Raw genomic sequence first — 13852 nt, 5'->3', positions numbered from 1 at the left:
TATACAGATGACACAAACCTTACTAAACTCTCTCTCTCTCTCTCTCTCTCTCTCTCTCTCTCTCTCTCTATATATATATATATATATATATATATATATATATATATATATATATATATATATATATATATATTTTTTAAAACTTCTTTTTTTTTTAGGTTTTATAAAACCTAATTTTAACCCCCCACAATGACCTAAAATATCAGGCAATTGTGTTTAAAATAAAATAAAAACATGTTGCTTTTAAAAATTGATTATTTTTTTTTTTTTTTGTGAGTTTTGTCTAGTTTGCTGGGTTAGGTAATGACAGTGATGACAATAATGAGCGTTATACACATGATTAAAAAAAATGCAACTATTGCCATCCCATCATATCAAACTTTTATTTTTGGGGGGGACGGGACACAACTGTAAACACAGCAACAAACAATGGCACTGTGCATCAAACAACAAAATACCTGGAACAATGAACAGCAAACAAAAAGATAATTGTGATTGCTCTGCTCTACCGTAGAAAGAAAAAAAAAATGTAAGATCACTGTGGGTCCATGACATCCTCAAGAAAAGAAACATACAGCGAATATCGTACTTAATGTTGTATTATACAACTCTGGAAAATCAGAAATCAGAACCACTAGCTTTTCCTCCATTGTACTTTTTTGTTTTTTCTTCCTCGCAAAGGAACCTTCTACTTTCTCCTGATTGGTTGCTGGAGGTTTACATTACGGTGTGGCGTAGCGAAAGTTGAAAATATTTTATCCCCTGCGCACCGCTCTGCAGTGCCGCTTCCTTCTGCCGCTGCGCGTGACCGCAAGTGCTTATAACATAATCATTTTTATGATTCTGCAGCTGAAACACCATATGGGTATTTAATTCAAATATTTTACTAACACTTAAGAACACACACAGTTATTTTAGTCTGAATTGCAAAAGCTGTTCAAAAAACGGCTATGGCGGTGTTCGTGTTAATAATGCTGTTATATTTCTCAATATTAACAAGCCTATAGTTTAATGGTTTCAGTCAAGTTTCTTATTTAGAAAAGTAAGCTTGATCTGAAAGTAATCTTTAAGCTAAACCCTTTGGGGGGGGGGGGGGAGAGTATTTTAAACTGTGTGTGAAAATAAATTGGACCTGACGTGCCTGACAGGCGCTGAATAAATGTACCTCATTTATATTAAGAAAATAATGAGAGCTTAGTTAAAAAATGTTGTGACGAAATACTATCAAAACACAGTACTGGGTACAAGGCAATAAAGCAGGCGTCTGCATTTGTGACTCTCCCTTCAACACAAGGGAAGCAGAGACCACAAAAAAGGTGCAGGATCTGCTACGAAAATGAAAACAAAAGAAAAGACACAAGAAAAATGTGCAGTGGTTGCTAAGGCAACCCCGGGTTCTGTTGTATTGAGCGCTTCAATAAATGGCACAGAGCAAGTTGATAATGGCACACGTTTTGATATTGTTAAATTTTTATTTGGTAATTACTGTTTACTGATTATTATTGTTATTAGCAGTGTTTTTGTTTTCATTGTTTAAAATAAAAAATTAAAGTGGTTTTTATCTCTAAACATGGGTATGTAGTACACACAGTACATAAAGGGTTAATGAAAAACACAGTTTAGGTCATTAATTTATGTTTTATTCACCATGTTAACATTTTATAGCAATTACAGGTTCGAAAACATTTTTTTTTTCAAAATCTGGTACCGGGTTTCAATTTTACATCTTGAAGTGGTTAAAGACAGCTTTTGTTTTTATGTTGTATCCTACAACTACACTTCATATAGTGGAAGATAAGAACAATTTTGAATTTGTATTGATGCATTGTTATAAGGTATGGGATTTACATTTTAACTTTGGAGAGTGATATATTGGATGGTTTAGGATTTAGCAGTGGGCGCTTCAGTGGTTTGCATGTCTAGCCTAGGGCCTTGGTATGTGATAACCATACCTGTATTACTGTGTAATGCTGTTAAACCTGTAAAGGCACTGGAGTTGCCCAGATTGCCTATTAGCAGCAGGGTTCTCCCCAGGAATTCTGTATAGCCGGGCGGGAGAACATTATAGCCGGGAGCACTTTTAATGGAAAAATAAACTTGTCTTGCCTTAAATATATATAATACGACAAAGAATTTGAATAATGTGTTGTCTTTCATTGACTGTATCTGGTTGTGCTTTTTTATGTGCTACATTTTCTTTCTCATTACTGTTTTTTTATTATGGTAAATTACCGTGATTATTTAGGCAATTTAGGGTTACGTTTATGGACAGGGGGACATACTGATAGTTCATTTACTGATAGTTTTTTTTCGTGTGACGTCGCTGAGAGAGGCATTTTGTGTCTAAAGGCGGAGATAGTTTACAGCAGCCCGGCAGAGACAAAAGCAGAAACAAAACATCACAGGAACTTATTTAGAGCGAATAAAAAAGTGTGAAACACTGTCAATCTGATGTATTTGACTTATAATTGGAACATTTATTCTGTTGTGTTTTAATATAATGTTTTTACAACATTTTATAAATGTCAATCAAGGAACGAGTGGATATATGCATATACTGTACTATTTCATGAACTAAATGTATCGGTGTGGCAATTTGGCCAGTGATTGTGAACGGGTGTAGACCCGATGCAGTGCAGAAGAAATTGCAAACAATTGTAATCCGGTAGGAAACGGGGGTTTTAATTATAATCCGGGTCTGGTGACCATCAAAAGATAAACGCTCCGGCAATACACAACAATGTGTAGTGTGCGGAGTCAAACAAACGGGTTTACAGTCCCAAACAATAATCGTTATCCACCCCACAATATTAAAACATGGTCACCAGTCCCGGGTGCGTGTAGTAGTGCTCGTGGTGGGTGATAACAGGTTATTTGGTGACAGTTCGTGCAGTGCAGTTCCGGCTTGTGCTGGCCCAAAAAGCGACAGCTCCGGAACGTGTTTAGCCGTCTAGTGATACAGTAAACAAGACAATTACTAACACTCAAAACAAACAAACACTCACAAATATTCCTCAGCAGTTTCTACTGCAGCTCTCAGTCCTTCCAGGTTTACATAAACAACCCAAGCGAAGGAAAAGATTAGCGTTTCTCTGGCCCCTTTTATGCGACCCCACATGATCCCTTGGTAAACGATTCCAGCTGCATCTATAGCTTGCATCTGCTACCTCGTTTACCTTCGGGGTCAATACGTTCCTGCAACAGAGTCTCACTTCCATCCAGGCTGACCGACATCCCGACCTCGGAAACGAACTGTTAGCCAGCCCGTCCAGATCCTTTTCCTTTCGCCATTTAGCACCCTCACAGGTCGAGAGGGAGATTTACAACCAGAACTCATTGTATTTCTGTCACAATCGGGGTTTTTTTTTTTTTTTTTTTTTTTTTTTTCCTATTACTGATAATAATGAAATGAATAACTATTATTTTATTTATAGATATTTATTTTGAGAAAATAAATCGAGTAGTGTCCATTATTGCTTATAAAAACCCTGAGAATAAACATGAAATATGTTGTTGCAATCACTCGGGTGAAATAATGTCTTGTAATATGCCCAACATCAGTATTTTTTTTAAACAAAACTTTCATGAAGTATTTCTGGTCCCTTGGGTCATAGAATAACACATTTTTATACATGTATTTCTAAGCAGAATACATAGTAAAAATTACTTTAAAAAAAAAAAAAAAAAAAAAAAAAATTGTTGAAAAGAAAAAGTGAAAAGTTCATTTGCAGATGCTGTAAAAAAAAAAAAAAAAAATTGTGACTTTTTATAGGAAGAGAGTCAACTGCAGCCAAAAAAAACGCCTAGTCCTGGGGGAGCATCCCACTGAAAAATGTTTGGTCCTGAAAGGGTTAAGCTTGTATAAAAAGGGGTTCAAGTAAAAGTTAGAATTGTTGTCTTATTTTGTACAAGGATTGTGACCGCGTGCTACGGATATATATATGTATTTGGAACGGGAATGTTTATCTACGTTCATTTAAATGATTGCCAGACGTATATTTGCAAAGTCACTTGTGTGTGCATTGTAACCAGAGCTGCTGAGCGCTGTGGTAAAATCCAGCATGGTGCATCTATCCTGAATGACATAACAAACTGTTGATTTAGTTATAAACCTGAGTATTTTTTGTATCCATGTTTGTGCATTGCTAATAATTTAACTGTTTAGGGGTTTCCCCAGAGTGGTTAAACAGTATGTGAAACTGTGCTGTTCTGGCCCTTGGGGCTTGTGTTATCAGGTCAGGTCCCTACATCTGTTTTATTAGGTTAATAGGATGGATGGGTAACATTTATTTACTTTGACTAAAATAAGAATACAAATGTTATTTGTTTTTTTTGTTGATTTTTTTTTTATTTAAGATTATAGCTATTAAGCTATAAGATTGTTACCTTTATTAAAAATGTGCACAGATTGATCTACCGATTTTTTTAATCAACTAATGCCCATAAATGAACCGATCAAAATTAAGTGACAGCCCTGTTTTAAGGAATCTCTAAATGTTAATTTGGCTAGCCTTATTCAGCAGAGTGTTAATATTGCCTTTCCTTTAATCCCTTCCTTCCATTTTGTAACTGCAGAATAAAAAATGTAACACTTATTTCCTACAACGCCCTCAATATCTAAACATAAGGCTCTAAAGGTTATTCTAGACCAAGTCTATGATGCTCAGAGTGCTTGTCCTATCTCCCCCGGATGGTGTGAACACATTACATTTATAGTAAAGGCTTACCCCATATGTTAGGTTATTATCTTAACCCAGGTTCCCTGAAATAGAAATGTAACCATTATTGTATGGGTGTTTACCTTCTAAATACCCCCAAATCTGAAATATATTATACCAAAGCTGCATGCCACCCCATGATACAGTCCTGCCTAGCTTTTCTGGAGGGGCTAAGTTGGCTCACTCATAGGCAGTCCTGACTGTGTCTGTTATCCATTTAGATAGCCTATGCTTAGACAGGGTTTGACCGTGGGTCTTCCCCCTATAACAGACTGCCTCCAACTCGGTGTCCTGTCAGAATAATATGCTAGTGCCTGTCAGACTGGAAAGGAAGCGGATGGAATGCCTTCAATTCCACAGACTGGTTGGCACGGAATGCTGATTCAGTTTTCGGCAAAAAAGCAGGATTGGTACGAAGTGTAACCTTTGTCCTGGCTTGTGTAAGAATTAAGCAGGCTTTCGCCATTGAAACAGCTACCATGTCACTCACCCGCTTAGTGGATGTGATTGCAAGCAAGAAAGCCGATTTGAGCAATAAAAATTCCAGCTCAGCCCAATGCAACGGCTCAAATGGAGGCCTCATGAGTGCTTCAAGCACCACTTTAAGCCTCCAGTGAGGAACAATATCCACCGCTGAGCACCTTTCAAAAATTGCGCACATCAAAGAGGTCCTTCAAAAATTGCAGTATAACTGCCATTGGTTAGGTTATAGGGTCAAAACGCCATGGGAATGGCACCACTTCTGAAATACACCCAACTTGTATCCATACTTTGAGTGCATGAACTCTGCTCTGGGATTCTGCAGGGTGTAAATGACCATATTGGACAGACCCAGATGACTCAAATGCAGCTGTTCAGGGGCCAGACTCAAAGCTGCAGGCTTGATGGATCGGGATGCCACAATGTCCCCAGTGCCTGACTGAGCAAGTCACAATGTTTGGGCAGGATCCGCAGCTGGCAATGCAGGAACTGCATTAGAGCTATCTCCTGGGCCGGTAAGGGGCTACTAATAGCACCCTGGCCCAGTACTGCCTGATTTTCTCCAGATAGAGCAGGAGCATGGCGAACGGTGGCAAGGCATATAAGTTACCTTGGCCACTGGTGTGCCAAGGCATCTGTCGTCAGAGGGTCCCTGGCTCCTGTTATGGAGAACCAGAGGGGGCAGTGGGTCAATTGCTGAGAGGCAAAGATATCGATCTCTGCCCTCCTGAACCTCTCCCAAATGAGGCTCGCCACCTTGAGGTGAATCCTTCCTGAGGTGCCAGGAGCTCCCTTTGAGAGAATGTCCACCTCCCAGTTTATCACCCCGGGCAGGTGTACCGCCTGCAGTGAGAGGAGGTGATTCTGTGCAAAAGATTGGGCTACGTGATGGAGATGGGGAGACCTGAGGCTGCCCTAGTAGTTTTATGTTATCACATTCATGCAGTCACTTTCTCACAGTTTGGTTGCTTATGGTGACTTCAGTTGCTGTCCATGTACAATATTGTGTAGATATCGGTCCACAATCTCAAAACACCAGAAGGGGTCACACCGAACTGACCAGCCACACGTCCAGCATTTAAACAGCTGTTGGAGTGAGTAGCGGGTTCTGAAAAATTTAGCGTTCCACGTCCCCATGTGTTGCTACAGCTATTTAAATACAATGCAATAACAAGCCATGATGTGGTCTGGAACAGAAAAGCCAGAGCACTCCTCTATTTGCTCTTTAAAGTTATGACTTTAGTAAAAAATATGCCTGCCACCACCTGCCATCATCGGAAACCAGGATTCCCAAACTAACTACGCAAACAAGGTATCACATGATCAGCCACTAGACCAAATCTGAAGACTAATTGAGGGTACCTGCTTTTAAGGGGTGTAGTCACTACAAAATGCACCAGAACAGCTGTTACACTTTATTGAAGAGCATTAAAAAGGTTGATCTGACAAACTATCTTAGTTTGACTACTTTTTTGACTACTGTTATGTTTTTTGCCATGTTTAATATCTGCTCATTTAATTTGTTTGATTTGCAAATTATGTGTTATATAGGACATTATGCTGTTGTGTGAATAACTGCTGAATTTTTTCTATCTGTTTTTAGAATGCTGTACTGTGGAAATTATAGAAATCTTTCTTTTGTCTAGGAGTGCAATGGCCCATCTGACACCTATTCAGCGATTTCACAGGTTGATCGGCTACAATCTGAGCCAGAGAGCCTTCGAAAGTGGAGAGAGCAACAGCTGGAGCGTCTGGAGCTCTTGGGTAAGCAAGAGAAAGTCAAGTCGAAGATTCATTTATTTTAATGTGTAGGGATGATTTTTGTCGGCAGGCAAAACACAGCTGAACCAGGTCCAATGGCATAGAATGAATGTGTTTTCATTGTGGCAAGTCTGATCCATGGGCTTAAAGCAAAACCAAAACAACTGTACAACACAAATATCATTATTATAATGTAATAGTATTGCCTGATGTGTTAAGTGTTTTATATTAATCACATTTAGGATGAACTGAACTTCTTGATAGTGTTCTTACAATATATTTGATATACTTTCATGATCCCTGTGAATATGCATGTTGCTTATAATTCAATTTTTGTCTTCCATCTTCAGATGCTAACTCCCGCAAACAGGAAGTAGAATGGAAGGAGAAGGCTAAAGTAGATCTGGAAGAATGGTATTGCAGGCAAGATGAGCAGCTAGAGAAAACAAAAGTCAACAACAGGTAAAGTACTGCACTTAACAAACATGAAGGCTGAACAGAACATGAGAGGGTTCCAGTTTACCTTGGGTCAGCAAGCAGAGGTATACATTTAGATATTGCAGCATTTTTGTAGGTCAGATGTGATATAAACATACAAGATTAACACTTTGCAGTCCTATGACAAACCAGGTCCAACTTTACAATTTTCCGTTTCCAGTCCAATGTCGGACCCTGTCTGACATCATCAAAAAGACATAAAGCACAGGTCTCTAGTCGTTTTTTCTCCGGAAAAAGCCTAGAAAGCCTTTCAATGGCTGAGTGAGACCGATAGGAGCCGAATGAAATCTAAAAAAAAGGTGTATCTCATAGCCCCATCTGCTACAGAGATAACACGGACATAACAAAGGATGTAGCTGCTTCTGCATCCAACGCTCAAAGAATATCACAGACATTTGCAGAGCTTTTTGAGATGTTATACGCATTATTGAGGAGTTTGGTTATAAAACGAGTGATCAGGAGAGGATCTATCAGGATGCACGTCTATAAAGAGGTATGTGAAAAATACAGCGAACAAGGGGTGGGGCTTGGCTGGAGATATAGTACTGTGTATTTTAGCGATTCAATTCCTTTTGAACCCCTTTTGCTGTGGGAAGGGGGGATATTTTAAACAGCGCATGTAAAATAAACAGCATGTGGACCCGACGCGCCTGACAAGCACTGAATAAATGGACTGCAAAGTGTTAATGAAGACCACAGTGTGCAGATTTTTGAATAATTGAGATTGTTAATCTTACGTAGTTTGTAAATTGTCAGTTCAATGGGTAAAAGCATGAATGAGTTTCTTTTTTTCTTTGTTAGTTATCTGTCATTGTCAAGGCATTTTTTCAAAGAGCTAGTATCAACATTTAACCATTTTGTTATTATTATGCACACGTTTACTGCAGGTTTTATTATTGTAGTTTTGTTATTGTCAGTTGTTGTCATACCTGGGAGACCCACATACTTTAGCTTGTGTCTCAGAAAAGTACCCCTTATCTGTATAGTTCATTTTCTCTAATGACAATTGGTATAGCGGTACTCTTTCTGAGCTCAAGTTTCAACAACAAATACATTACATGCATATACATATTTAAGTTCACTTGGCCACTTGACACTTTGGCACAATAGTACACTGATGAAAGCATTAGCCTGACACTTCAAGGGTGGCATTAGGATATGTATATATATATATATATATATATATATATATCTATATATAGTATATATATATATAACGGTGGATAGTAATAGATATAGATATATTATATAGAGTTTTATGAAAAAATGTGTGTGTTCCACAAATACATGTGAATTTAAAGGCACACCAAATCTATACAGAAATAAAATATTGAAATCTGATACACTGTCATCCTGTATTTTAGAATAAGCCTAGATTTGTAAGCAATCTACCCCCAAAAGAAATAACTTTACTTTCCAGTTTTGTCACCTGTATCTCTCTTTTTTTTTTTTTACCTCATTCTCTCTTTTTCTCCTGCTTGCTGCTTTCCTATTGGACCTCTTACTGTCTAGGGTGCAAGATGAAGCTTTCTACAAACAACCCTTCGCTGACCTGATTGGTTATGTGTATGTTGCTAAAACTAATGTTTTATCCTTTCTTCTATTGTCACTTATTGGTGCCCTGCATCCTTTTTTTTTTTTTTTTTTTTCTTTTTTGTTGTGGTCTTTTCGTTTTGATTTTGTTTTCTCAATCTATTGTAAGGTTTCTAGATGGACCAATGGTGAGTGTTATGAAACTAAGTGTTCAGGATTATTACCTATGCATCACAGTAGGGACGGCTGCATCAGGTGATAGTCATTCAATTTCAGATCTGGGTTGTTTTAAGATCTGTGGAAGCCGATACCTTTTTTATAAAATTTCTAAACCTGTTTGTATTCATTCCAATAACCGTCTGCAACCGTGCCTTCACCTGTTCTGTGAGCAGAGAATCATTCCCCAGCACCAGTTAACTTCACAGAAAGACAACCTCAGGATAAGTAATATAACCGTTTCAGTGTCTTATACTGACCAATAAGTAAAACTGAACGTAGATGTACATTTTCATCTATAAGGTTTGTTTCCTGGTCTGCTGTTTTGAGTGGAGTTCTTTCTAAAACCAGAATACAGGTCTCCAGTGCTGAGTGTTGAATGTAAACAAGGATAGTGGGGTAAAAAAACAAAACATACTGTCCAAAAACCATGAACAGAAGCAAGATTAAATTAGATACATTTTTCTCAGTTTTTTATGTTTAATATAATTCTATTTGATTGTTGATGCTTACATGGCTGATTTTGGATTTTTCTTTTTTTTTTTTTTTTTTTTTGACATGTATTTTTTTGTTGCATACAATTTTTATTTCTCTATTTATTAAAGTCATGTGCTTTTAAAATGTTGGATTTACAGGTGTGATAGTCCAAACTTCTTTTATTTGATTTCTTATTTTTTATTGTTCCTGGCTGAATGTTTTGTCTGTCTCCTCTACAATTTATTATTAATTTTTTTTAATTTTACATTATTATCCTGTCCAAATATTGTCCATACTCTGAAACATTTTGTTAAGTGGTGATCTTGCATTTCTACAGCAATTTTAAGATGTGCCTGTAATTTGAATGCCATTGAGGTTTATGAGTTTTTAAAAAACTTTTTAAAAAACATTCTTGTATCAACTTTAATACACTGTAGAATAATGTTTGAAACTATTTTGATATGAAACCAGAAGAATGAATATCTAGTTTAAAGCAACTGTGTACCCTGTATTTCAAATCCTTAAATGACTTTATCTTGTTCTAATAATTGTTTGTCATTTTATATTTAACATAAGCACTTTCAAGTATAACAATACAGTACCAAATAATTGTTGAGAATTTTAAATTCACTTGAGCTCTCTAAGCTACAGTAAATCTAAGCAAAAAGTATTTCTAACCAAATTGATAGATGCCATCCATCAAGAAGTGATGTGTGCGTGCTTGAGTGCAGTTTTCTGCTCTTTTTTTTATCTTGATGGAGGCAGTACTTATGACAAATGGTGGCCATTTTGGGACGTGAATGCATTAACACATGCACTATGGCTGCAAATGTTTTGTTTTTTTCCCCACAGCTGAACAAAATGGCCAACTGACTTTAGAACCACAGTCAATGTAAATTTTATGTAAACTGCATTAACTTGGAGAGGATATACAGTTGCTTCAAACTTTAATGTTGGTAATTATTATCCAAAGGAAGTGTTATGTCTGCTGTAGGGTAGGAATTTCCAATGCAGTGTCTAGGTAACTGCTGGTTTTCATTTTGACTGGTCTGCCTTAGCTATGCAACCTTCCTATCTGCTCAATGTACTTTTAAAAAGGCTTTGTAGATTATTCTGCGAAACAAGTGCTATGTAGAATAACTGGATAGCACAGCTGTACTTGTAATAAAAAATCATAAGAAAATGTGTACTGCACTACAGTAGTAGTAACTGAATGCTTATGTGCAGACTGTGATAGCTGCAAGCTAAGATCACCAGACCACCTCCAAAGCAGACTACGTTTTTTTGCAAATGCATGCCCAGCTTATGTCATCTGCATAAGGCTCATTTATTTTCATTTCTCTGTCTGACTTATGAACTGTTTTTCCTTGTTTCTTTTTCTATGCACCTTTAAGCACAAACATAAACCATCCTTGCTACCGCCTAGAACAGTTAAGTAAAAAAAAAAAAAAAAAAAAAATCCAAATAAAACCTACAACCTTTAACTTTTTTTTTATTATTATCACTGCACACATTTAAGCTGTATTTCCCCTTGTTATAGCAGTGTTGGTAGTGAACCTTGTCTTGTGCGTATTTGTTGTAGGACCCGTGTCCCTGTGAAACATCATTAGCTTCTCATTGCCATTTGCTGTTTCTGTACTGTATGTATTGTACTAGAGACAGAGCAGAGATGTTTGCAAGAATACTGATAGAAAGTGAAGCTGAGTGCTATAATAAAGTTTTCTTCACAGTTTTTTTTTTTTTTTTAATAGAAATAGAAAAGAAGACAGACTGGTATTGTAATTCTTAAGGCTTCACATTTAATATTTGTTTTTGCCAGCAGTTTTAAGACAAGGCAAAAATGCATGAGAATGTTTTAATATTTTTGTTTGTTTGTTTATATGGCCTAGTGCTTAACATTTGCTTGAAAAATACTTTAGTGGATTGACCCTTTCAGTCCTGAATTACTTTTGTCAAGCGGAATAAAGAACTCAACAAAGGAGTTTTTAGCTTGATACCATTTTACATACATTTTACACACTACCTCAGACTGGGCCCTAGGAGTCCCGTGAGGTTACAACGTGATGTCTGATGTTAACATATGGTCCCGCCAGGACTGAAAGGGTTAAGGTCTTTACCATTAGCCATGAATGTGTAGTGCACATTTTATACAAATACAATTATAACTGCTATCATATGTACTTTTAAAGTACAACTTTTACTATGAATGAATGCAGCATATTTTTTTTTTGTGAATACTTGACATGCAGCACCTGTATTCCTTCATTTTACCCTGTTATTCAGCTTTTGCATAATCATTAAGGCAGATAACCTGTGAAAACTATGTGTTTGGTTCAGATGTTTTTGGCAACTTGTAGAAGCACTTCTTTACTCATTTTTTTAAACCTTTTGTAGACAGCTGTCTTAACCAACAGTTGTTTTTTTCCTTTTTCCTAACTTGATAGTTTTAAGTCAGATTTCATATGTAAATTTATCTGGGTTTTTTTTACTTTGAAAGTAGATGGTTGGGAAGTTGCTAGAAAACAGGGAAAATTTTGCATTTTAACATCTATTTGAATATTTGTGTCAGATATAGATTCTTTGTAAATGACTGATATATTTTAGATTATGATTTCAAACTTTCCCACTAAATAAGCCACAGCAAGATGATTTAGTAATTTAGTAATGTCTGTGAGTTGCTGTGTTTCTTTTTGAGCCATTTTGCAGTAGATGGGGAAGGGGTTAGCAGATTGTACAGCCTCTAAACCCGGAAGGGTCACTGACACGCTCTGTTTAATTGCAGGGCAGCAGAGGAGGCCTTGGTGACAGACCTCGACGAGAACAGTCCAGGCACTGAATGGGAGCATGTGGCCCGTCTCTGTGACTTCAACCCTAAATCCAGCAAGCAGGCAAAGGACGTGTCCCGTATGCGTTCTATTCTAATCTCTCTTAAGACGTCCCCTCTGGTCCACTGAAGGGCACAAAGCAAAAAGAAACGCTGCTATTACTACTAGCATTGTAATATTTTAACTTTCAAACTCAGAAACTTGTGGTTGTAGTATATGAATCCCCCTTTTAATTATGTTGAAATGTCCTTTTTATTTTTAGTTTCGGGACCAAAACTTCATTGTGCATTTACCAGTATTGCTGATTAATGTTTGTGATTGGATGTTGTACGATGTGAGCATTGTTTTCTCCCCTGAATGAAGTAATTAAGAAATGTTAAAATAAATAGTTGTTCCAGACCCAAGCTGTATTCCTCATGTGTTGCTTTTGTCTGCATTCCAGCGTCTGTCATGATTGAGTAATCTAGTATCATAAAAAGTTTTTGAAACACTGGTTTGGTCTTGTTTGTCATTTATTGCTTCTTCATATTTTTCATAATCCATTGAGTAGAATCACAGTTAACAGAAAAGTTCACTGTTTCTGTTAACTGGTAAATATCCATCAGACGGTTTCAAAAGCTAGGTGACGGGCAGACTTAACAAGAACAAGAGTAGTACACCTGCCCGGGTGATAAACTGGGCAGCGGACTTTCTCTCCAGGGTTCCCAGCTCATCACAATCGAAGCTTCACCCCAAGGTAGTGAGCCCCAGGAATCGACCCACTGCCCCCTGCGATTCTCCATAAAAGGAGGTGGGGACCCGCTGGTGATAGATGCCTTGACACACCAGGGGCTGAGGCAACTGTTATATGCTGTCCCACTGCTCGCCATGCTCCTGCTGTGCCTGGGGAAAATCAGGCAGGACCAGGCCAAGGTGCTAGTAGCCCCTTATTAGCCCAGGAGGCGCTGGTTTTCATCCCTGATGCAGCTCCTGAGCAGCCAGCCATGGAGATGCCTTGACCTTATGGCATCCCAACCCATTGAGCCTGCAGCTCTGGGTCTGGCCCCTGAATGGCGGCATTGAGCCATCTGGATCTGTCCAATAAGGTTATTGACACCCTACAAAATGCCAGAGCAGCGTCCGCACATTCCCAGTACAGATACAAGTGGAACATCTTTCAGATGGGGTGCAAGCCTTGGAGGATTGACCCTCTACATTGAAGGTCTATCTGGCAGCTATTTAAGCTTACCATATCATACTGACACTGTCTCCTCAGGAGCTCACTTTTTGATGGGGCAGTTTTTGAAAGGCGCTTGGTGGCTTCGGCCGTCTATGAAGGGTATTGTTCCTTGGAGGCTTAACATG

General features: G+C 37.9%; 1 protein-coding gene across 4 annotated transcripts in view; it reads left to right on the top strand.

Annotated features, from left to right (window-relative positions):
* LOC121319328 (clathrin light chain A-like) overlaps positions 1–13001 on the top strand; it is a 33952-nt gene extending 20951 nt beyond the window's left edge. The window contains exons 3-7 of one of the 4 annotated variants that reach the window (XM_041256648.1): positions 6845–6962; positions 7310–7421; positions 8970–9023; positions 11078–11113; positions 12466–13001. In XM_041256648.1, the coding sequence (XP_041112582.1) occupies positions 6845–6962; positions 7310–7421; positions 8970–9023; positions 11078–11113; positions 12466–12637 (492 nt within the window). In that variant the 3' untranslated portion in view covers positions 12638–13001. Of the gene's footprint in view, positions 1–6844; positions 6963–7309; positions 7422–8969; positions 9024–11077; positions 11114–11434; positions 11481–12465 lie in introns of those variants that run through there. The other 3 variants (XM_041256675.1, XM_041256657.1, XM_041256665.1) reach the window with 3 other exon arrangements.
* The last annotated feature ends 851 nt before the right edge of the window (positions 13002–13852 follow it).

Source organism: Polyodon spathula, chromosome 1 (assembly GCF_017654505.1).
Source record: "Polyodon spathula isolate WHYD16114869_AA chromosome 1, ASM1765450v1, whole genome shotgun sequence".
Lineage (NCBI taxonomy): Eukaryota > Metazoa > Chordata > Actinopteri > Acipenseriformes > Polyodontidae > Polyodon > Polyodon spathula.
Note: the sequence above shows the minus strand (reverse complement) of the source record. Positions and strands in the feature narration are given on the sequence as shown.